Source organism: Eptatretus burgeri, chromosome 11 (genome assembly GCF_056783735.1).
Source record: "Eptatretus burgeri isolate ZD-2024b chromosome 11, Ebu_testis_v1, whole genome shotgun sequence".
NCBI classification, from domain to species: Eukaryota; Metazoa; Chordata; class Myxini; order Myxiniformes; family Myxinidae; genus Eptatretus; species Eptatretus burgeri.
In genome coordinates this window covers 46,278,830-46,302,439 of record NC_140971.1, presented here as the reverse complement: position 1 = coordinate 46,302,439, position 23,610 = coordinate 46,278,830, and the positions used below count along the sequence as shown (strand labels likewise).

At 43.3% G+C, this 23,610-nt stretch overlaps 1 protein-coding gene across 1 annotated transcript in view; it reads left to right on the top strand.

Annotated features, from left to right (window-relative positions):
• The window catches only part of LOC147016995 (SKI family transcriptional corepressor 1 homolog-B-like), a 31,539-nt gene that overhangs the window by 400 nt on the left and 7,529 nt on the right, over positions 1-23,610 (top strand). Inside the window, exons 2-5 of the mRNA XM_085846328.1 lie at positions 163-1,832; positions 2,532-2,613; positions 2,727-2,783; positions 2,887-2,961. Coding sequence (XP_085702454.1) covers positions 168-1,832; positions 2,532-2,613; positions 2,727-2,783; positions 2,887-2,961 — 1,879 coding nt within the window. The 5' untranslated portion in view covers positions 163-167. The remainder of the gene's footprint in view (positions 1-162; positions 1,833-2,531; positions 2,614-2,726; positions 2,784-2,886; positions 2,962-23,610) is intronic.

Sequence of the window (23,610 nt, the reverse complement as noted above, 5' to 3'; positions counted from 1 at the left end):
AAACGGATGAAGTTGTGTCTGAAAGCTTGGTTGTAAAGTTTGTAAGTAGCCACGAGTTTGTAAAGTGTGCGCTTTGTGATCTCAGTTTGTTGCAATCTTGTTTTTCAACGCGTCGTGGAGTGTCGTTCCTCCGTAACAACATCTTCCCACGCGCTTCCGCAGTTTCAATGGATTTTCCCATCCACCAGCTTCTGGGCTGCCAGGAGAAGACGCCGACCTCTGACGGTATCCTCATGGCGGGTGAGTGCGGTGCGGAGGCACGACCACCCAGCAGCATGTCCCCGAAGCCGAACCAGGTGGGCGAGGTGGTCTTGTACGGAGTGCCGATCATTTCTCTGGTCATCGACGGATTCGAGCGCCTGTGCCTGGCCCAGATCTCCAACACTCTACTCAAGAGCTTCAGCTACAACGAGATCCACAACAGGCGCGTGGCGCTCGGCATCACGTGCGTGCAGTGCACCCCCGTGCAGCTGGAGCTGCTGCGACGCGCCGGAGCCATGCCGGTGTCGTCGCGCCGCTGCGGGATGATCACCCGGCGGGAGGCCGAACGCCTGTGCAAGTCCTTCCTGGGGGAGCACGAACCGCCCAAGCTTCCCGACAACTTCGCGTTCGACGTGATGCACGCGTGCGCCTGGGGGTGCCGCGGCAGTTTCATCCCGACCCGCTACAACAGCTCCCGCGCCAAGTGCATCAAGTGTGCATTGTGCAACCTGTTCTTCTCTCCGAACAAGTTCATCTTCCACTCGCATCGCACCGCCGACGCCAAGTACGTGCAGCCGGACGCGGCGAACTTCAACTCGTGGCGCCGCCATCTGACGCTCACCGAAAAGAATCCATCCGAGGAGCTTCTGTGCGCCTGGGAAGACGTCAAGGCCATGTTCAATGGGGGCAGCAGGAAGCGTGCTCTCGTGCCGGGGGTCGTTGGAGAGAAGTGCCCACAGGGTGTCGGTTCTCAGGGCAAGACCATCGAGGCGATGATAAAAAGAACCCGCTTCGGGGACGACGAGTGCGTTCGGTTGAGCGGGGACCCTCTGCGAGATTACCCCTCTGTGTCCGTGCCCGGGAAACCTCTGGGTCTTGCCCCGGCGCCGCCATTGCCCATGTACCCGGGATACCACCCCATGACGCCACACGGGCTGTGCCTCAAGAAGGACGAAACACCTCCGCACTACGGCCAGGGCCAGAACATCTTTAACGTCCTCTGTCCGGCGAACAAAGACTCCATCTTTTCACCTTTCTACATGTTGTGGCACTTACAGCACGTCAACGGCGGTCTGTCTCTTCCCAAGTCCCCGTTCTCCCAACTCAACAAGTACACCACGTACTGGATCAACAACATGTCGGTGCCCGGGGTCTCCGGGGAGCTCGGGCCCGAGAGCGATCGAGAAAGCCTGACGCCCGCAGGGAGCGGGACGGACAGCGAGCGCTCGCCCAGCGCGCAGTCCCGCCGGGACGACGACGACGAGTCTCGCTCGATACGAGGGGTCCGGCCTGGCGACCTCTCGGGGAAAACAAGGCAACACCAGGGATACTTCTCGGCGTTTCGTCCCGTGGCGAACGATGCCGAGAGCATCGCCAAGCTGCACGGGAAGGAGAGCGGTCCGCTCGGCTCGTTTCGAGAGCGGACCGCGTCGGACACACTTTTCGGGCTCTCGGCCGCGGGAGGAGCGCGGCCGGAGGAACGACCCGACGGGTGCAAGTGGTCGTACAAGGCGCGCTCGCCGTCCTCGTGTGGCCCAAGGGGTAGTTGTGACAGGCAGGTGGGCGCGCGTGACAGCAACGTCGCTCCGGGGGATCGTGCAGGTCGCTCGGAATCCACAGACGCCAACAAGGTAACTACATCTCACCCTCCGCATGACATTAATGTGCCGGTAAATCACGTCGATGCCCTCTCGGCCGGTCGTGCAGTGCACTCAACATTTACGCTTTGCGTCTTTTCTTCGTGTCGCTTCTAAGTCGTTTTAGCCTGAGTTTGAATCCCGACCCAGGCTATAAACTGCCATGCCGGTGTTTCACAGGTAAGGTCATTCAACACCTTTATATACCTACCAGTGGGGCATGCCTTCACGTTTGAAGCAACTACTTGGATGCATCCTTCATGCAGACATCTATAGTATCAGAGAGATGTCTGTCCGTCAGTCTGTGTGTCCCTGGTATGGGACGTTAAAATTGGGCGTCCCATCTGCCTGTATTAGTTGGTGGACGTTGAAGATTACACGGTGTTCCTTCGCGAAGAGTGTCCCAGTGCCCGAGCTAAATCTTAGCGAGCAAATGCAATATTGTGTTGTTATGTCGTCACGTGCGATATTCGACTTCAAAAAGTTCGGCCCATTTGAAGAAGAACACTGCCTCGTCCAATATTTGAACATCGTGTAAATTACTCATCACTCTGAGCATGCAGTGTTCTAATTTTCACCAACACCTTATGACATGTGACCTCCATGTCGCATCACCTGCCCACACAAAAGGTGTTTAGTGCATGCGTGATGGAACGTTCCGTCGGTTTGATTTTCTTCCCCCACGCTCTGCAGGTGTGTGGAGACAAAGCGGAGGCTGCAGCGGGTGGAGGAGGAGTCGGTGAAACGTACTCGGGAAAGATGGCCTTCGACCCAGGTAAGTTTGCACCTGACTTTCACAAACTCGTGTAAAGTTTTACGTGAAGCTAAAGTTTACGTCGTCACCGTTGAATTCTCATTCATTCGCATTTCGTTTATCTCTGTTATCAGTTTCCAACATCTCGGAAGAATACAAGGCGCTCGAGTACCCACCCTACTTCCCAAACGGTATCGGATATTTGTGACGTCTTGTCTCGTTCCGTTGTAAGACGTGTGAGTTGACGTGTGCACGACGAAATGGTCCTTTTCACAAAGTTGTTTCCTCCTACAGAAAATCTCCACACGTTGCTGCTTCATCAAATGGCTGTCAGGCGGAAAATCGAGCAGGAATTCCAGTCGCTAAAAGGTCCGTCAAAGCTCTCCGTTTGATCAAACTTGGTTCGTTCACTGCATGGAAAGAGAGCTTTTATACTCTTTATTGTGTCCTTTTAAAGATTATTACAAAATACCATCTTACCACGACTTTTGCATGGATGGTGGTATTTTCATCGCACCCTCACGCGTCTATCACATCCTTACACTAGCAACACACACTTGCACCAACATCACACCTTTGATATACTGTGTACCTAGCAGTGTGGCATGCTTGCACATTTCAAGCAACTACTCGGATGCATCCTACGTGCAGACATCGATACTATAACAGAGATGTCTGTCTGTCTGTCTGTGTGTGTGTGTGTGTTTGTCACCATTTTTCTCAGAAATGTCCAAACGCATCTTCATGAAACTTTCAGATGTTCATTCGTGAGTTCTGGGGAGTACTTTAGGTAAAAAAAATAACAAACTTGGAAATTTTTGAAAGAAAAGGTTGGATTTTTAAGCGGGATTTAATAAACAAAATTGCTCAATAATGGCAAGACTTGTGTAGCTATTCAAAGGTATATATTAATAATCCTGACCCCATTCCTTAGTGGGTGTAGGGAAGTGTTTTAGACACCCACAAAATAAAAAAAAATTGATTTCTTCAAAATGCCAACAGGATTTGAACAGCACCAGGCAATGCCGGGTACCCCCACTATAGAAAGTTTACACCCCCTTTTAAAAAATTTCACCTTGTGCTGCCTTATAGCTTGGAATTAAATTGCATTAAATCAGACTTTTTACACCTTTATTTACATATCGTAACCCACAACTTCCAAATGCAAAACAAATTCTACAAATTGCAGAAAATTAATGAAAAATACAAAACTAGAATATCTTCGGTGGATAAATGTCCAACCCCCTGAGTTAAACTTGGTGGAAGCACCTTTGACAGCAATTATACCTGTGTGTCTGTTGGGATAGGTCTCAACCAACGTTGTACACCTTGATTGGGCAATATTTGCCCATTCTTCTGTACAAAACTGTTCAAGCTCAGTCAAGTTGCATGGGGAGCGTTGATGGACAGCAATCTTCAAGTCATGCCACAGATTTGATTAGATTTGGGTCGGGGCTGTGACTGGGCCACTCAAGGACATTTATCTATTTGTTCCTTAGCCACTCCAGTGTAGCTTTGGCTGTGTGCTTCGGGTCATTGTCATGCTGAAAGGTGAACTTCTGTCTCAATTTCAGCTTTCTCTAAGAGGACAGCAGGTTTTCCTCTCGGATTTTTCTGTATTTTGCTCCATCCATTTTCCCTTATATCCTGACAAGTGCCCCAGTCCCTGGTGATGAGAAACATCCCCATAACATGATGTTGCCACCACCAAGCTTCACAGTAGGGATGGTGTTCTTTGGGTGACGTGCTGTGTTGGGTTTGCGCCAAACGTAACATTTTGCATTTTGGACAAAAAGTTCCATCTTGGTTTCGTCACACCACAAAACTTTTTTCCGCATGGCTTCAGAATCTCGAGAGAGGTTTTTTCCATACCTCAAATGGGAGTCAAGGTGGGCTTTTTTGAGTAATGGCTTCCTTCTTGGTATCCTACGGTGCAGGCCAGACTTGTGAAGTGCTTGGGATATTGTTGTCACATGCACACAGTGACCAGTCTTTGCCATAAAGGCATGGAGCTTTTGCAAAGTTGCCTTTGGCTTCTTGGTGGCCTCTCTGATCAGTATTCTCTTTACTTGGCATTCTAGTTTTGAGTGACAGCCTGATCTCGGCAGGATCTTGGTGGAATCATACCCTTCCACTTCTTAATGATTGTCTTGACTCTGCCCCAAGGGATATTCAAGGTCTTTGAAATATTTTTATTCCCATTCCCTGATCTCTGCCTTTCCGCAACTTTATCCCGGAGTTCTTTTGAAAGTACCTCGAGCTTATGGTTGAGTCTTTGCTGTGACATGCATCACCCAGCAGAGGAAACCTATAGGAACAGCTGATTACCTCCACCACTGAAGGTGGAAGGAGGTTATGTTTTCACTCCTGTCTGTCTGTCTGTCTGTTTGTTTGTTTGTGTGCAGGATATTTCAAAACGTTTTGGATGGATCTGGATGAAATTTGGTGGGCAGGTTTGGTGTGTGACAAGGATGAACTGATTAGATTTTAGTGAAGACCTGGATCCGGATCCGGCTATTCGAATTATTTTTAGTGATTCTTCATCATTGATCGGGCCAAAAACGATATGTAGCACGATTTCACAAAAAGTTGTGGACGAATTTGGACTAAATTTGGTGGACGCATTGGGTGTGACACAAGGACGAATTGGTTCAATTTTGGTGAAGATCCGAATTCAGATCCAGATACGAGAATTTTTCGATTTTTAAAGTGATTCTTCACCATTGAGAGATGGGGCTAAAAACAATATATGGCATGATATTTCAAGTGTATTGGGCCTGATATATTCTCGTGGATCAGGTATTGCGTGGCGGAGGTATACGCGCTCTACCAAGTGCCCTTCCAGTTTTATTCTGAAATAATCAGAATCACTGAAAATTAACACAGGTGGAGGCCAATTAATTTCGTGTGTGATTTTGAAGGTGAATGGTTACACCTGAATTAATTCACAATTTCTATTATAAAGGGGAGTGGACACTTATCCAACCAAGATATTCTAGTTTTGTAATTTTAAAATTAAATTTCTGAAATTTGCATAATTTGTTTTTCACTTGGAAGTTGTGGGTTACAATGTGTAAATAAGGATGGAAAAAGTTTGATTTCATGCCATTTAATTCCAGGCTATAAGGTAAAAAAGGTGAAAATGTTTGAAAACTGGGTGTCTACTTTCTATAGGCACTGTACATGCAGTTGTGAGAACTTAAAGTTGTGAGAAAAAGTTTGTGAACCCTTTAGAATTTTCTGTATTTCTGCATACATTTGACCTAAAATATGATCAGATCTTCATCAAAGTCCTAATAATGTATAAAGAGAACCTGATTAAAAAACAACACACAAAAAATTTACTTTTTCATTTATTTATTGAGCAAAATGATCCAACATTCAATTTCTTTGTTTGGAAAAAGTATGTGAACCTCTACGTTAATCAGCTCAATTAAGGGGGTAATTAAAGTCAGGCATTTCAATCAAAGGGATGGTAATCAGGAGTGAGTATAGGTGGCCCTGCACGATATGAAAAACATAAACTTTGTTCGTCACCATCAGAGTCTGTTCTTCACCACACAGGTTTGGGGAAGCGTGTCATGTCCCGATCAAAAGAGATTTCTGAGGACCTCAGAAAAAGAGTTTTCGATGCTCATCGGTCTAGAAAGGGTTACAAAATAATTTTTAAAGATGTTGGGCTCCACCAATCCACTGTCAGGAAGATAGTGTACAAATGGAGAAAATTCAACACGATTGTTACTCTTTCCAGGAGCGGTCGTCCAATGAAAATCACTCCAAGAGCAAGGCGTACAATAATCCAGGAGGTCACAAAAAAAACCTCAAGGTAACGTCGAAGGATCTGCAAGCCTCTCTTGCATTGGCTATAATGTCAGTGTTCATGAGTCCACCATCAAGAAAACACTGAACAAGAATGGTGTGCATGGGGGGATAGCAGGGAGGAAACCACTGCTCTCCAAGAAGAACACTGCCACCCGTCTCAAGTTTGCCAAAGACCACCTGGATGATCCAGAAGGCCATTGGAAGATAGGTTTTTGGACAGACGAGTCGAAAGTGGAAATGTTTGGCTTAAATGAGAAACATTATGTTTGGAAAAAACCAAACACTGCATTCCGACATACGGACCTCATCCCAACCGTGAAGCATGGTGGTGGGAGTATCAAGATTTGGGGTTGCTTTGCTGCCTCAGGTCCTGTATGGCTTGCCATCATTGATGGAACCATGGGTTCTGCATTGTACCAGCAAATTCAACAGGAGAATGTTGGGGCATCTGTCCATGAGTTGATGCTTAACAGAAAGTGGGTGATACAGCAAGATAACGATCCTCAATACACAAATCAATCTACAACAGAATAGCTGAAGCAGAATAGATTTTGCATTTTGGAATGGCCAAGTCAAGTTGCAGACCTCTACCCAATTGAAATGTTGAGGCAGAACCTTAAACGAGCAGTTCATGCAAGAAAGCCCACAAATATCTCAAGAGTTGAAGCAGTTCTGTAAGGAGGAATGGGCCAAAATTCCTCCAAGCTATTTGTGCAGGATTGGTCAAGAGTTACAGGAAACATTTGGTAAAGGTATTGATGCTCAAGGGGGTGCCTCCAGTTACTGAATGTAAAGGTTCACGTACTTTTTCTGACAAAGAAATTGAATGTTGCATCATTTTGCTCAATAAATAAATGAAAAAGTACATTTTTTGTTTGCTGTTTGTTCAATCAGGTTCACTTTATATATTATTAGGACTGAGATGAAGATCTGATCATAGTTTAGGTCCAATGTATGCAGAAATACAGATACTTCTAAAGGGTTCACAACCTTTTTCTCATCACTGTATATATGTATGTATGTGTGTACATATATGTATATATGTATATCTTCTTCTTCTTCTTCTTCTTCTTCTTCTTCTTCTTCTTCTTCTTCTTCTTCTTCTTCTTTCGGCTGCTCCCATAAGGGGTCTCCAAAGCGGATCATCTGTATGATCCGCATAGTGATTTGGCACATGTTTTACGCCGGATGCCCTTCCCTTCCTGACGCAACCCTGGTCGCCTCTTACAACACAGGGATATGGTACACCTATTTTAATTGGGGTATACACCGGCCCAGTACACTGGTACTCACTTCGCCGACCTCGGAAGGATGAAAGGCTGAGTCAACCCCCTGGTGTATTAATTCAGTGGCCCAACGGGGCTTGAACTCAGGACCTTTTGTATCCCAAGCCGCTGCCCTAACCACTGCGCCAACACCAGGCATATATATATATATATATATATATATATATATATATATATATATATATATATATATATATATATATATATATATATATATATATATATATATATATATATATATATATATATATATATATATGTGTACAGATATGTGTCGATGTATGTATATATGTATGTATATATGTATATGTATATGTATATATGTATGTATATATATATATATATATATATATATATATATATATATATATATATATATATATATATATATACATACATATACGTGTGTGTGTTTGTGTGTGTGTGTGTGTACATATATGTATAGATGTATGTATATGTATGTATGTATATATATGTATATATATATATATGTATATATATATATATATATGTATAGATGTATGTATATATTATATATATATGTGTGTGTGTGTATATATATATATATATATATATATATATATATATATATATATATATATATATATATGCATATATATTCTAGCAGGGTGTGCTTACACATTGTGTTAGTATACAAACCGTGCTGTCCCATTGTCTCGGGTCGCTCACCTGCATTTGATTTTTCATTTATTTATTTTCATTTCTTTATATTTTCATTCACGGATGCTTTCTGATGGTTCTGTGATTTTTTTTTCCTGGTGTAACGGCTTCGATGTCGGTCAGCACACACAATTATTGTGCTTCCCCATTGTCTCACGTCGCTCACCTGCAATTTTTTCATTAATTTTGTTAATTTATTTATATTTTTATTTCTGGATGTTGTGTTACAATCCTGTGAATGCTTCAGTGTTCCAGCTTCGATATCCATTAGCCCAACAAATTTCAACTTTCTACGTCACCCAGAAGGTACCGATCTTTACTGTCAGTCAGTCAGTGAGCCAATCAATGGTTATAAGTAGCTTTATATATTAGATACTAGCAAATACAACTCGTTGCTTCTCTGACGGGGGTATTAAGGGAGTGGGGGGGGGGGTTGAGAGAGGATGGAGGGGAGGGAGAGAGGGAGGGGAGAGAGAAGACGTATGAGAGAGGGGAAGCTCGGAAGGGGGGAAGAGAAAAAGCGGGCGTGGGAGGAAGGGCTATGCCTCACCAAGCGGTGCTATACTTTTGGAGGGAGGGGTGTGAGGAGGGGGTGTGAGGAGGGGGTGTGAAAGTGAGAGAGAGGCAGAGACAGAGACAGAGACTCGGGGAGAGATGGGGAGAGAGGGGGAGAGAGAGAGAGAGAGAGAGTGAGAGAGAGAGAGAGAGAGAGAGAGAGAGAGAGAGAGAGAGAGAGAGGAATAAAAGAGAGAAAGGTGAGGGGTGGATATGGGGTGAGGAGAGCCTGGTGTTGGCTTAGTGGTTAGGGTGGCGGCTTGGGATCCTTGAGTTCTGAGTTCAAGCCCCGTGGGCCGCTGAATTAAAACACCAGGGGGTTGACACAGCCTGTCATCCTTCTGAGGTCGGCGAAATGAGTACCAGTGTGTACTGGTAGAGGGGCACTGCATCAGCAACACAGTCGCGCTTCCAAGAAATGAGAGCTACCCCGGCAGCTAAGCTGCCATACACAAGAAGAAGATGGGGTTCGGAAAGAGAATGATATGTTATGCTTAATGACTAAACACACGCACACAAAAAATCTCATGTCAAAACAGCAGTACACACGACAACATAACAGAGTTTATAATGTAATCCGCTGGCACATCTGCAAAAATTATAATATCTCAGTTCCAGAATATTTATGGGAACATGAACCAAAAGTAATCACTGAAAACATAGAAGTACCTACCGTTCACATACGAACTTATAATCCCATCCAGTGTGAACATCGAAAACAAAGCGTTGCAACCATACATCCTACTTGGTTACAAAAAAGAGAAGAAGGCATTGCTGATTGAGGTGTCAGTACCAGTGATTTTGGACTAAATGAAGTAGAAATCAAGAAAATGACCAAACACCAAGACCTCAAGAATGAAGTGAGAAGATCCTGGAAGCTGAAGAATGCCAAAGTTGTACCAGTGGCTGTGATAGTTCGAGCTACAGGAATTATGACAAAGAACCTCAGATATATTAAACATAGGGGCAATACCGCTGGGCATTCACCTGGTAGTGGCTGGATAAGATAACCAGGCAACCACTGGTTGGCATGGATGACCCACAAAATATATAACAGAGAAGAAAGTAAATACCTATGGATTTTTTTTTTGATGCTATGAACAAACCTTGGTACATCACGGGTGATAAAGGTTGTGGTCAAGTTTCCCCGAAATTGTGTGTGTGGTTTCAGAAAAGAAAGCAAATACATATTTTGGGGGGGGGGGCAAGCACCCCACCACCCATAGACCCTCCTTGACCCCAATTTTTTTTTGATGTCGTAAACAAACTTTAGGACATCATGGGTGGTGAAGATGGTGGTCAAGTTTCATTGGAATTGCATGTGTATTTTCTGAGAAGAAAGCAAATACATATTTGGGGGGGCAACCCACCCCCCCCCATAAGCTCCCTTTGTAGACCCCTTCAGACCCCATTTTTTGATATGCCATTCTGGGTGATGAAGGTTGTGGTCAAATTTCATTGAAATCTTATATGTCGTTTCTGAGAAGAAGTTGCAAGTATTTGTGGACAGACGGATGACGCACTGTCCCATAAGCTTCCTGGAACTATTTTACCGGTACAGCCTGGTGTTGGCTCAGTGGTTAGGGTGGTGGCTTGGGATCCTAGGGTCCTGAGTTCAAGCCCCGTCGGCCACTGAATTATATACCAGGGGGTTGACTCAGCCTGTCATCCTTCCGAAGTCGGCGAAATGAGTACCAGTTCCAGTGTGTACCACTGGTATGAGTACCACTGGTAGAGGGGCATTGCATCAGCGACACAGTCGTGCTTCAAGAAATGATAGCTACCCCGGCAGCTAAGCTGCCATACGACCACCACCATTTTACCAGTAAGCTAAAAAACCATCCTTGGGAATATTATTACAAACAAACTGCAGCTTGAAGCTGTCCGGGGCTCAATAACGATCCTGAAGAGAGCCCTCAGCACAAAACTTTGAGAACAGAAAACTTTACAGCTTGGTCCATGAATCGTGACCCCCTGACTGAAATTAAGGTGGATACTTTGAACTCACCCTGGGAGGACTCCATTTCACATTCTGAAACCCGCATATGTAGATACCAATCAACAACAACAACACGCGCACACACACACACACACACACACACACACACACACACACACACACACGCGCGCGCACACACACACACACACACACACACACACACACACACACACACACACACACACACACACACACACACTCTTTCAGACCTGGGGCTGGAGCATTCAAAACCAACAGCTCATACATGCAGAGACATTTGCACTCAATCGGTCGGCTCCGAATCTGATTCGTACATGCTACAGTCCCATCAGGGTGAAAGATGGGGGACCAGGGGGAGGGTTGGGAGGGAGAGATAGAGAAGTGGAGAGAGAGGGGGGGAGAGTGGAGGGGTTGAGGGGGGGGAGAGAGAGAGAGAGAGAGAGAGAGAGAGAGAGAGAGAGAGAGAGAGAGAGAGAGAGAGAGAGAGAGAGAGAGAGACATCAGAAAGAGGGATGGGGTGGGAGAGAGCGGGTAGGCTTGGGAGGGAGAGGGGTGAGGGATTCCAGCAGATGTGATGCCCAGTTTATCGTCCATCTGAGAGACGACACACACAGTGATGAATCACCCAGCCTGTGAAACACCGGGAGGACAGTTTTGAGCTGGGTTGGGATTCAAATGCAGACTACCTAGAGTGAGCATGTGTACCTCTCGGCTTTCCTGCCATGAAGTGGCGATTCCTTTCTTCAAAGCTGAAAGGACGTTTTTTTTTCTCTCATTGTGATCATATTTATTTTGCCTCCCTACCTCAGTGTAGAACCACGGTATCACAATTGAATGTTGAAGAATGTGCCAAGTGGCTTTACCACGCAATGCAAGAAATATTTGAAGAGACTTTTTATAATTAAACGTTTAATATCTATTTCTATTTATCTATGCCAAAGTGTCGTCGTGTAACGTCAAAAAACAAACAAACGGAAAACGTCGTGGAAAATAAAATTTCACATTTTCAGCGAGGCAGCCACTGCCTGTTGCTCCGCAGAACAAAATGTAGTCAACGCAGGCGAGTAGCCCTGAACTTTGTTCAAGTCGATCTATATACAGTATTCAGTGATAGTGCGAACATTATAGAGTGCTGGCTTAAGCACTCCAATGAAACGGTTGATAAGAAACAGCTCCTTTGGCATGCAATTGGCAATCATCGAACTGTCATATTAAACACACACCTCCTGGAGACGCCCAAAATGTCAAATATGTCTGAATTGGACAAATGGACACTTCTCTAGGAGTCGGAACTGCTTGTAAGTTCGATTCTGGAACTTAAATTTTGTAATTCTCCATGATTTAAGAGATACTCGTGGTGATCGCATATGCAGAAATGAAATAAAGCACCGAACACTGACATCTCCGGGTGTTTATAAGCATTGCAATGTCCCCATCGACTTGGAGCAATGATGAACAAGCATTCCATAATTTGAGTGAGGAAAGTGAAGAAAAAAAAACTTTATCGTTAATAAATTGTTGCGGCCTGTTCCAAGTCAAGGCAAGGATGAGCAGGCCAAAAAACATGGCGGCTTCAGACCCCAGCGAGGTTAGCCAGGAAATGCCTTAAGACCCCAGAGAGCAAGATGGCTGAGGATCTCCTGCTGAAGGATATAATTAAATAAGGCCGTTAATTGTCTTCAAAAGGGGAGTTTTAATTATTAACCCAAACATCCAATTTTCACTCTTGCACTTCCTTGGAGATTAGTGAGTATGCATGCAAAGTTTCAGGCTGCTCGGTTTTATGGTTTTGGAGCTATGGATGAGAAACACAGACACACACACACACACACACACACACACACACACACACACACACACACACACACACACACACACACACACACACACACACACACACACACACTGCCTTTTATTCGTATAAGATACTTTCAGGGATGCCCAGCGTTGCTATATATATATATATATTTATATATATATATATATATATATATATATATATATATATATATATATATATATATATATATATATATATATATGAAGATACAGTAATCGTACATGGTGCATGGAATTATAAAATCGAACATGGAATATTTTGCTTTTTTACAATTGAATATTGCAATCGCTTACAACTTTACACTGTCCAGAGAGAGAGAAGGTTGAAGCACCGCAAAACACAAGTCGAACATAGAAAATGTCGAGCTCTTCACTGCACAACCTTCCACAGCCACTGCTTGAAGCAAAATGAAAAGCTTGGCTGTTGTATCCTGGATAAGCAAATATGCTAAGTATTCCAGTCTTCTCGGCTGAGGAAATATACACACGACTCAGACATGGGGACGCCATACCAAAGTGCTTTATTATACATGTGCATGCTTCAACCCCTGGCGATGTCAATCCCTGAACATTCCAGAACACATTATTCCTCCCTCCTGTACAGGAATCCGTAAAATAGTCCACTTATTGAAAAATCTTAAACAAAAATAACATGAAATTTAACAGAAAATACAAGCAATAGTAATCAGGAAACCAAACATTTTCCGTTTCACATCACATGCCAAAGCTTCACATGACCAAGGCTTTGGAAGTGTTCAGGGTATGCAAGGCAAGTTTGTTGTCTCGTATTATTTCTTTTAATTTTATATTGATGTATCCCTCCTTTTTGGAGGATTGCCTCTCGTGTATTTTGTTTTAGGTTTTGTCTTCTTTTAATTCATAATTTTTAATTGGCATGTCAGATGAAAATGGTTAAATGTATAAGAATGACAGATAATGAGCATTCTTTGTAAGACAACATGCATTCCATCATATCTGAGGACGTGCATGCATATCTACACATCATGTTTTCAAAAATGGCAGAAATTTACAGACAAACGCAACTTGTTTGTGTGTTGCGAGATCAACGAGCCATTTCGAAAATATCGAGTATGACGAGTGAGCTTTGGGTCAAGTCAGGACAATTTTGTTACTCCCATGTTCCGATAATACCTGCAAATACTGAGGGGCTGTAACTTGCCTGTTGCACCTTTGTTAAACACTAAAGGCTTTAGGTGGATAAGCAACCAAGGTTGGGCTCGTTCTGCTTGTGGTCAAATAATGCCACTAAAAGCCGGTTGAGTTAATCCAAAAATTCAATGGACAACAAATATTTTGCTACTGGGATGGAAACATGTGTTTCAGACTAAATCGAGTGTGCTGATTCTGAATCTGAAGTCAGCCTCTTCTCAGCACGTCAGGATTTTGAGTTATACATACGGTCATATTACAGTGATCTTGAGTGATTATAAATTATTATTATTTTTTTAATTTTTGGTTTCAATTATAGCAATACAACTGTTGTAGAATATTATTTCTCCTAAAAAGAGCTTTGGAATGCACTTAAAATTATTAAAAATGGATGAAAACTGACCAAGCTATGAATTTTTAAGTAAAATTTTTCATGTGGCATTACAATTCTTAACTAACCCTAACACTTGTGAAAAACTTTATGAAGGCATTGGACCATGATAGTAATGGCTTCCAATATCTCAGAGAGATTTTTGGTACAGAGAAAACTGTTGCTCAATTCAAAGCAGGCATTTTCGTTGGGCCCCAGATCCGAGAACTGATTTGTGATCCCGAGTTCAAAAAGAAACTGAACCCAGTTGAGTTTGCAGCATGGGAAGCATTTGTGTTGTTTGTGCAGAACTTTCTTGGGAACCATAGAGCTGAACAGTATGTGGAATTGGTGGACAACATGCTCAAGGCCTATCCGCAAATGGGCTGTAGGATGTCTCTTAAAATGCACTTCTTGTATTCTCATCTTGATTTCTTCCCACCTAATCTGGGTGAGGTAAGCGACGAGCATGGTGAATGGCTCGACCAAGACATTTCGGTCATGGAAACTAGGTATCAAGGCCAGTTCAACCCAAACATGATGGGTGATTACTGCTGGTTCCTACAATGGGAGACTAATTCTACACACAAGCCTCAGAGCAAGTGTCTCACACACTTCTGAACACGTCTGGACAGTCCCTACGCTGACGATGTTGAAAGGAAGAGTGTAAAGTTGAAGTGTTGTTTCTGAATCACTCACAATGGGGCAAATCTCTCTGTCAAATTTACACCCTTCCTAAGATTACCATGTTCAAATGTTTTATTAACTTCTTTTTCTGCATCTTGTTGATGTTCTTGGTTGGTATACTACACATTATACAAAGAGATCAATCATTGTTATCTAAATATGATCAGAAAGTAATTACTAAGCACTGATATTAGATTACAATGTGGCGATCTGCAATAATAAAATATCTAATATAGCATACTGGGTATCATTAATACATATACATATTCTGGAAACCTGATGTGCTGGCTAAATTCTGACTACAGATTTGAAATGAGCAGCCCAGATTTAGCCAAGAACACCTGCATTTCCCTTAATAGCAGACAAAAAGTTTTTTTTTCGTTGCCCAGTGGAATTATTTATCCACAAAACCTCGGTGGCTGTGGGTCACTGCACAGCATGACCCAGGAGGTGGGGGGGGGGGGATCTGGTGACAAAACAGCAATCATGATGATACATGATGGCTGGTATGGTAGACTGACAGGAAACCTTGTGATAATTGACGATTCCTGAATAGAGTTACAGTAGAGGGAATCTTTGTGCAAACCTCTGATTGCAAGTTGGTGTAAACTTTATTTTATTTTTTTCCACTCGCTGACTCGCTGACTTGCGTTAGCAAGTATCTCTGTGTTATCCGCTAACTGTGATCTCTGTGTTAACCCCAGTACCATGTTGGTGCATTACTTAGTGGTGAAAATATGTTTAAGGAAAGTTATCAGTTGTTCAGTCACTTGTCTTATGGAACCAAATGTTCTTGCCCAGGACACTTTCAAGTAAAAAATATCTTTGATAACACAACCATGATAATGACACACAACCTTAATAATAAACAACCTTTGTAGGTAGTTGTAATCACTTACAATTTCCTGTTCTTGGGTCCTTAGTCAGAACTCAGTAGTCGTCCGACATGGCCAGGTTGGTTTTACAAGGCAGCAATCGTTTTATCCCTTTTGTCCAATTAAGTATTAAAAGTCCCTTTCATGTCTTCCTTCATTTGAAATCATGTCTTGCTGTGTATTTTTTTTTCCCTGATGTAGAAACTCTTCAAAAACGACACACAATGTTGCTTTCTCTTCATCCCTGATGTACATGTTTTTTTTTTTTTTAATGACTCACTTTATTAAATGGATGCGGGTCTCTAAAAACCTCGAATTAACAGTGAAAGATGGAGTCAACACGTCATAACTTGAGCACGAATTGAATATCTCAGGACTCGGAATAATAATAATCACAATAATAATAACAATAATAAGTTGCGAGTCCATAGAACATGTTACCGCACACGATGTTTAAGGATATACTTCAATTTAAATAATATAATGATTGTAAAGATCGTTAAAAATAATTCCCCAAGTTTAGCTCTATTGAAGCAGTCTTATGCACCACCCTGTTTCACATGTCCAAATACTGCTAAACTGGAGGTTCTTGGAAATGATAAGGCAATTTGTGTTCTCCAGTGTTCAAGTATACAATACAATTTGAATAAAATATGAATTGTAAGAATCATATCAATAAAATAATTCCAGAATTTACCACTCGCCGTTTTATCATTTTTGAAAAAGTGTCGATTACACAATCCTGTCCAACACATTATATTAGTTATTCCTGCATGTTATATGTATCGTTTATGTCTTTAAAAAGAGTAAGTTTCATGTTTGGAATGATTTTCAATTTTTTGTTTTGACTGCCAGGCAGGCAAACAGAGTAAAAATATTATCTCACTCCTTTTTGCATGCGTGATCGGGCCAAATTTAGAGACAAGGTGCTGTGAAACAGCAGGTCCCCCCCCCTGCCCCCCACGTCCCATTCATGTTCTAATTCGTGTTCAAAATATATTATTAAAATGAAACAAGTTGTTCCTCGATGATAAACTGACATTTGTAGACGTATGGACAGACGGACAGGAACCAATGATTTGATGAACCCCTCTTTTCGCTTCGGGTGCGTGGGGTAATAATGACAACTGCACTTAGTAGAGCGCATACCTCTGCCAGGTAGAATAGTTAACGTTTTACCCCCCACTGATAGTTAGGCCAAATCTGCATCCATACCTTAATCAAAATCTGATCAGCTTGTTCTTGTCACTTACCCAACTCATCCACCAAGTTTTGACTTAACCCATCCACAACATTTTGAAATATTGTGCTATACTGTATATCGTTTTTGGCCCCATCTCTCAATGGTGAAATAACGCTGAAATTTGTTTTTTTACTGTATCCAGATCCGGTTCCTGATTTTCACTAAAATTGAATCAATTAGTTTTGTCGCACACTCAACCTCTTTTTATGAACTGTGAATGGCGAATTTAATAGAGTTTGGAGAATTGTTCTTGCAAGACATGCACCAAGATTGTGAATGGGGTGAAAGGAGATGTTGGCAAGGTAGGAAAACCGGTTATGAAGAGGTAGGTGAAGTTGGTAATGGCGTAATATTAAGTTGGATAAGGTAGTGGGGGGGGGGGAAGAGACTTAAATATTCTACCATTTCAATTAGGTGATGAAGAGATAGCAAGTAATGATATAAGAATGCCCTCTCGCTTTGAAAAACGGGATGAAAGAGTGAGGGGACAAGAGAGAGTTGGGAGAGGGGGGTGGGGAACAGAGTTTGGAGAAAAGGGATGAGGCTTTGGGAGTGGGGCGTTGAGGACTTGCGATGGAAGGCGGGAGGGGGGTGGTGGTTGGTTGAGGACTTGGAGTAGGGAGGGATTTTGAAGACTTGGAGTGGAGAGGGGATTAAAGCCCTGGAGTTTGGAGGGGTAGTTGAGGCCTTGGGGTGGGGGGGGGGTGTGGTTGTGGGGCCCAATGCGTATTTTGGTCATTCCCCGTGTACGGTCTGTCGTCTGCTACCAGCTATGTTGTACTGCTATCCCGTGCATGTGCACGGGTATCGCTAGTATATGTATGTATATATATATATATATATATATATATATATATATATATATATATATATATATATATATATATATATATATATATATATATATATATATATATATATATATATATATATATATATATATATATATATATATTGTCGCGGAGCTGGCGGTTCAGGTTAAACCCCCCGATCCAACTTGTGGTGACGGGCGGTCAACACCACCAGCCCAGATAGCCAGGTGGTTCTTTCTTAATAGGAGGTGGACACGTTGATCCTCTGAGATTATAACACGTGTGGGAGGGGAAGTTTATACTCGAACCCCATGACATATACACAGACACAGCAACTTAAGATAAACAGAATTAATGAAAACAGACAAATGTTTATGAAGGAATAATAATTACCTCTGTAGTGGGGCAACTTAGGTAAATATAGCATAACAATTGTGCATTTCGTGTGGAAAGCACCAAATTTGGCACACTAGTAGCCTATCATATTATGAACAGATTTGGATATTGGGCCATCTCAAAATTTTTGATGGCAGTGGAAAATGGCTGCCACAGCCATCAGCGGCTGAATTTTAGATGGCCCAATATCCAAATCTGTTCATAATATGATAGGCTACAAGTGTGCCAAATTTGGTGCTTTCCTCACAAAATGCACAATTGTTATGCTAAGTTGTCCCACCTGGTATTAAATTCAACAGCTGAGCAGGATTTGAATTCAGGATGCTGGGATCCTATGCCCACCACCCGAACCATCAAATCAACACCAGGAATCATATATACTAGTGCGGGCCCGTATGTGCGGGCCCGTAGGTTGCTGCCCATAGGTGCGTAGACGACGACTGGATTGGGGCATTTTTCACCCCCCCTCTCACCCCCTCCTCTCACCTCTCTCGCCCCCTCCTCTCTCCCCCTCTCTCGTGCCAGTACCCTCTCTCGTGCGTGAGACGTGCCAGTATGTGCAGCTTCGTTCCTTCGCTCTCATAAACGACGACTGGATTGTGGCATTTTTTCAATTAGATCGGACCAACCGTATCATAAATGGCCATAACTTGGGAAACACCTGGGAAACATACTCAGGTCCCCAGCGTCAATTGTGACATCATATCAAACGAAGAAGAAGAAGAATTGTGACGCCCCCTCTCTCTCTCGCTCCCCCCCCCTAGTCTCGCCCTCCTCTCTCCCCCCTCCTCTCTCCCCCTCCTCTCTCCCCCTCTCTCTTGCCCCCACTCTCACCCCCTCTCTCGCCCCTCCTCTCTCCGCCTCTCTTGAATTGTGACGCCCCCTCTCTCTCACCCCCTCTCTCCCTCCCCTCTCTCGCTCCTCTCTCTCTCTCTCGCCCCTCTCTCTCTCGCCCCCACTCTCAAACCTTAATAACAAACCTTGAAAAGGCACATCCGTGGGTCCCCAGCAATATTCCTGGCAAGTTTCAATCAGATCGGACCTTCAATTGTGCAAAAATAATAATAATAAATAAATAAATAAATAAACATTAATTGTGACATCATTCGTGGCATCATAGCACCGTGTCTTGTCATTGGTTGACAGATAAATGGCCGTAACTTGGGAACCGCTTATCCCATTAATATCAAACCTTGAAAAGGCACATCCACGGGTCCCCAGCAATATTCCTGGCAAGTTTCAATCAGATTGGACCGTCAATCGTGCAAAAGAAAAATAATGATAATAATAAATAAATAAACATTAATTGTGATGTCATTCGTAATGTCATAGCACTGTGTCTTGTCATTGGTCGACAGATAAATGGCCGTAACTTGGGAACCGCTTGTCCGATTGATATCAAACCTCAAAAAGGCACATCCGCGGGGCCCCGGCAATATTCCTGGCAAGTTTCAATCCGATCGGACTGGCGGTCATCGAGAAACTGCGGTCGCAGACAGACAGACACACACACACACACACACACACACACACACACACACACACACACACACACACACACACACACACACACACACACACACACATTGCTGGAATTATAGATTTATAGATGTATGTATATATATATATATATATATATATATATATATATATATATATATATATATATATATATATATATATATATATATATATATATATATAGCCTGGTGTGTTGGCGCAGTGGTTGGGGCAGCAGCTTGGGATCCAAAAGGTCCTGAGTTCAAGCCCCGTTGGGCCACTGAATTAATACACCAGGGGGTTGACTCAGCCTGTCATCCTTCCGAGGTCGGCGAAATGAGTACCAGTGTACTGGGCCAGTGTATACCCCGGTTACAATAGGTGTACCATATCCCTGTGTCGTAAGAGGCGACCAGGGTTGTGTCAGGAAGGGCATCCGGCGTAAAACCTGTGCCAAATCAGTACGCGGATCATACGGATGATTCGCTGTGGCGACCCCGTACGGGAGCAGCCAAAAGAAGAAGAAGATATATATATATATATATATATATATATATATATATATATATATATATATATATATATATATATATATACATACATACATACATATATATCGATGCGGATCCGGGGTGGCGGGAATCTGACCCGGTCCAAGGCACCAGCCTTGCCACCGCCGTCTCCGGGAGTCTATAACGCTGGCCGGCTCGGCACAGGCCTCGGGTCACGCGTTTTCAATCGTGATACCAACGTAATCCTGTACCTTACCAGTTGGGGAGATAGAACCACTGGTTAGAGACTGGCTTTGTCAGTGACTGGGGGGAGTCTTCCCGTCTGTAACCACTTTGGTTTTATATGCCAATCGAATGGATCGTTCCTCGATGCGGCAAGCATTAATCCATAGCGGCAACTGCATACTAATTAATCAGATTTATTGGGGACATCAGGGATCACAACACAAGCAAAAAACACGACAATGGTTTTCTTAAATAGGGGACCACGGTCTAAAGGTTTTGAGGGGATAACTACGAAATATGCCTTATACAACACATGCAAACAAAACAGACAGACAAACAGCATGCATGCAGGACAAGACAGAGTACTTGGTGATGGCTCATGGACGAGAGGAAAGCATCCAAAAAGGCACGAATGTCGCTCATAACAAGCAAGTGTGTGTCCACAGGTTCGAACTCCCGCTCAAAAGTGCCGCACGGCAAGATGGCGGCGCAGTGCCTTTCCTGCTCCTTTCGTCACCGCGTGCGTGGTCTCCGTGCACTCTGACCTCGTGTAGGGTCGAAGATGGGCCTCAGCAGATCTCTCTCACGGTCCAGCACACAAATCCCGGCCTGGCCTGTCCTCCAGACAAGGCCCCAGTCGAGGTCCGAGTTCCACAGGCGGGTTGACAAATGTGTAGCGCCGTTGATGTCAGGGACCATCCGAAGGTCGGGCGTTTCCTCTCCGGTCTTCCCGCCTCGAAGCCCGACTCCCATTTCGTCCTCTCAGTTCCTCTCTCGGTTGAATCACCGACGTGCATGTCCGTTCAGCGTCTCTCCCGGCAGATCCAACATGGTGCCTCCTTCGTTCGCTCCTTCGAAGCGACTCCGAGCAGGCCTCGAGAACCCAGCTGTAGTTTTCAAAACCGCCAAAACTGAACCTGTCCACGAGGTCCCTTTTTCCGCTCGCTTCGAAACACGAGCACACATCAAGTGCCACTATTTCCACACACCGATCTTTTTGTTCCCTTTTCTTTCATCGCTTCTCTAGGCGACTGCCGTTCCCCAAACTCAGAGCTCACTTGATGCTTCCCTTTTTTCCTTTTGTTTGCTTCGACACACGCCTGTCTCGTGTACAGGCGACCGGCACCACTAATGCGCTCCCAGTTCCACCACCGTTTCTTTTCTTTTCTTTTCTCGGCGACCGCCTCACCAAAGGCTCCGCCCCCCTCGCGTCACTTCCTTTCCAGGCCACACCTTTCACTCTTGGCCACTCCTCTCTCGATCGTACAGGAGAGGAAGAAGAATCATCTCTCGTTTCACCACCGTATGAACATAAAAAACAGTCTGTTACACCTCCCGACACACACATATCGTCCCTTATACCAAACAACCTATCTAAACAGGCATTTCATGGGGGATCTGAGTTAATCCTATACTTAGTAATCCCATTAAGGGCCATTTCCGTAAATACACATATATATATATATATATATATATATATATATATATATATATATATATATATATATATGTATGTGTGTGTATTTTTACATATATATATATATATATATATATATATATATATATATATATATATTTATACATATGGATGTGTGTGTATATATACTTATATATATATATATATATGTTTATTTACATGAATATATATATATATATATATATATATATATATATATATATATATCTTCTTCTTCTTCTTCTTTCGGCTGCTCCCGTTAGGGGTCGCCACAGCGGATCATCCATTATGATCCGCATCGTGATTTGGCACATGTTTTACGCCGGATGCCCTTCCTGACGCAACCCTGGTCGCGTTTTTACGACACAGGGATATGGTACACCTCTTTTAACCGACACAGGGATATGGTACACCTCTTTATATATATTATAAGCCTGGTGTTGGCGCAGTGGTTAGGGCAGTGGCTTGAGACCCAAGAGGTCCTGAGTTCAAGCCCCGTTGGGACACTGAATTAATATATGTATGTATATGTATATATATAATATGTATATATATATATATATATATATATATATATATATATATATATATATATATATATGTACATATAAACCAAGTCGAAAACACCAGGGGGTTGACTCAGCCTGCCATCCTTCCGAGGTCGGCGAAATGAGCACCAGTTCTACTGGGCCTGGTGTATGCCCCGGTTAGAATAGGTGTACCATATCCCTGTGTGTCGTAAGAGGCGACCAGGGTTGTGTCAGGAAGGGCATCCGGCGTAAAAACCTATGCCAAATCATTATGCGGACAACAAAACGAATTTAATGGAGACTGTTGGTCCGCTGTGGCGACCCCTAACGGGAGCAGCCGAAAGAAGAAGATATATATATATATATATATATATATATATATATATATATATATATATATATATATATATATATATATATATATAGTGTGTTCAAAAAGTATCCAACCTTAATTTTTCATGCGTAAATAAATGAAGCTAGGGAGGCGTGGTTTGATGCACGTACGTAGGCGATCCTAATCCGTGTGCGTGAATATTTTCCCGCCTACAGAAGCTGTCGGTCGCAGACAGACCGCCGATGAGTGAGGAAGTGTAAGTGAGCGCCGTCGCATTTTCGTTTTTGACAAAATGACGGAAAAACTTGAACAACGCTACTGCATCAAATTTTGTGTAAAGCTTGGCGATTCCCAAGTGGAAACGATCCGCAAGATTCAACAGGCCTTCGGGAACGAAGCAATGGGCACCACACAGATAAAACAGTGGTACAACCGCTTCAAAGATGGTCGCACATCAGTTGAAAGTGAAGCACGTTCTGGTAGGCCCTCAACATCCCGAAATGAGATCGTTATTGACCAAGTAAGGACCCTGCTGATGCAGGATCATCGAATCACGATCAGAAAACTTGCAGACGAGGCGGGTGTCAGCATTGGATCCGTTCATTCCATTGTGACTGAGGATTTGGGCTTAAGGAGAATCTCAGCGAAGTTCGTGCCAAAGCTGCTAACGATTGAGCAGAAGCAACTCCGTTTGGAGATCGCATCGGACATGCTGGAGACTGTGAACAGCGATCCCAACTTCTTCAA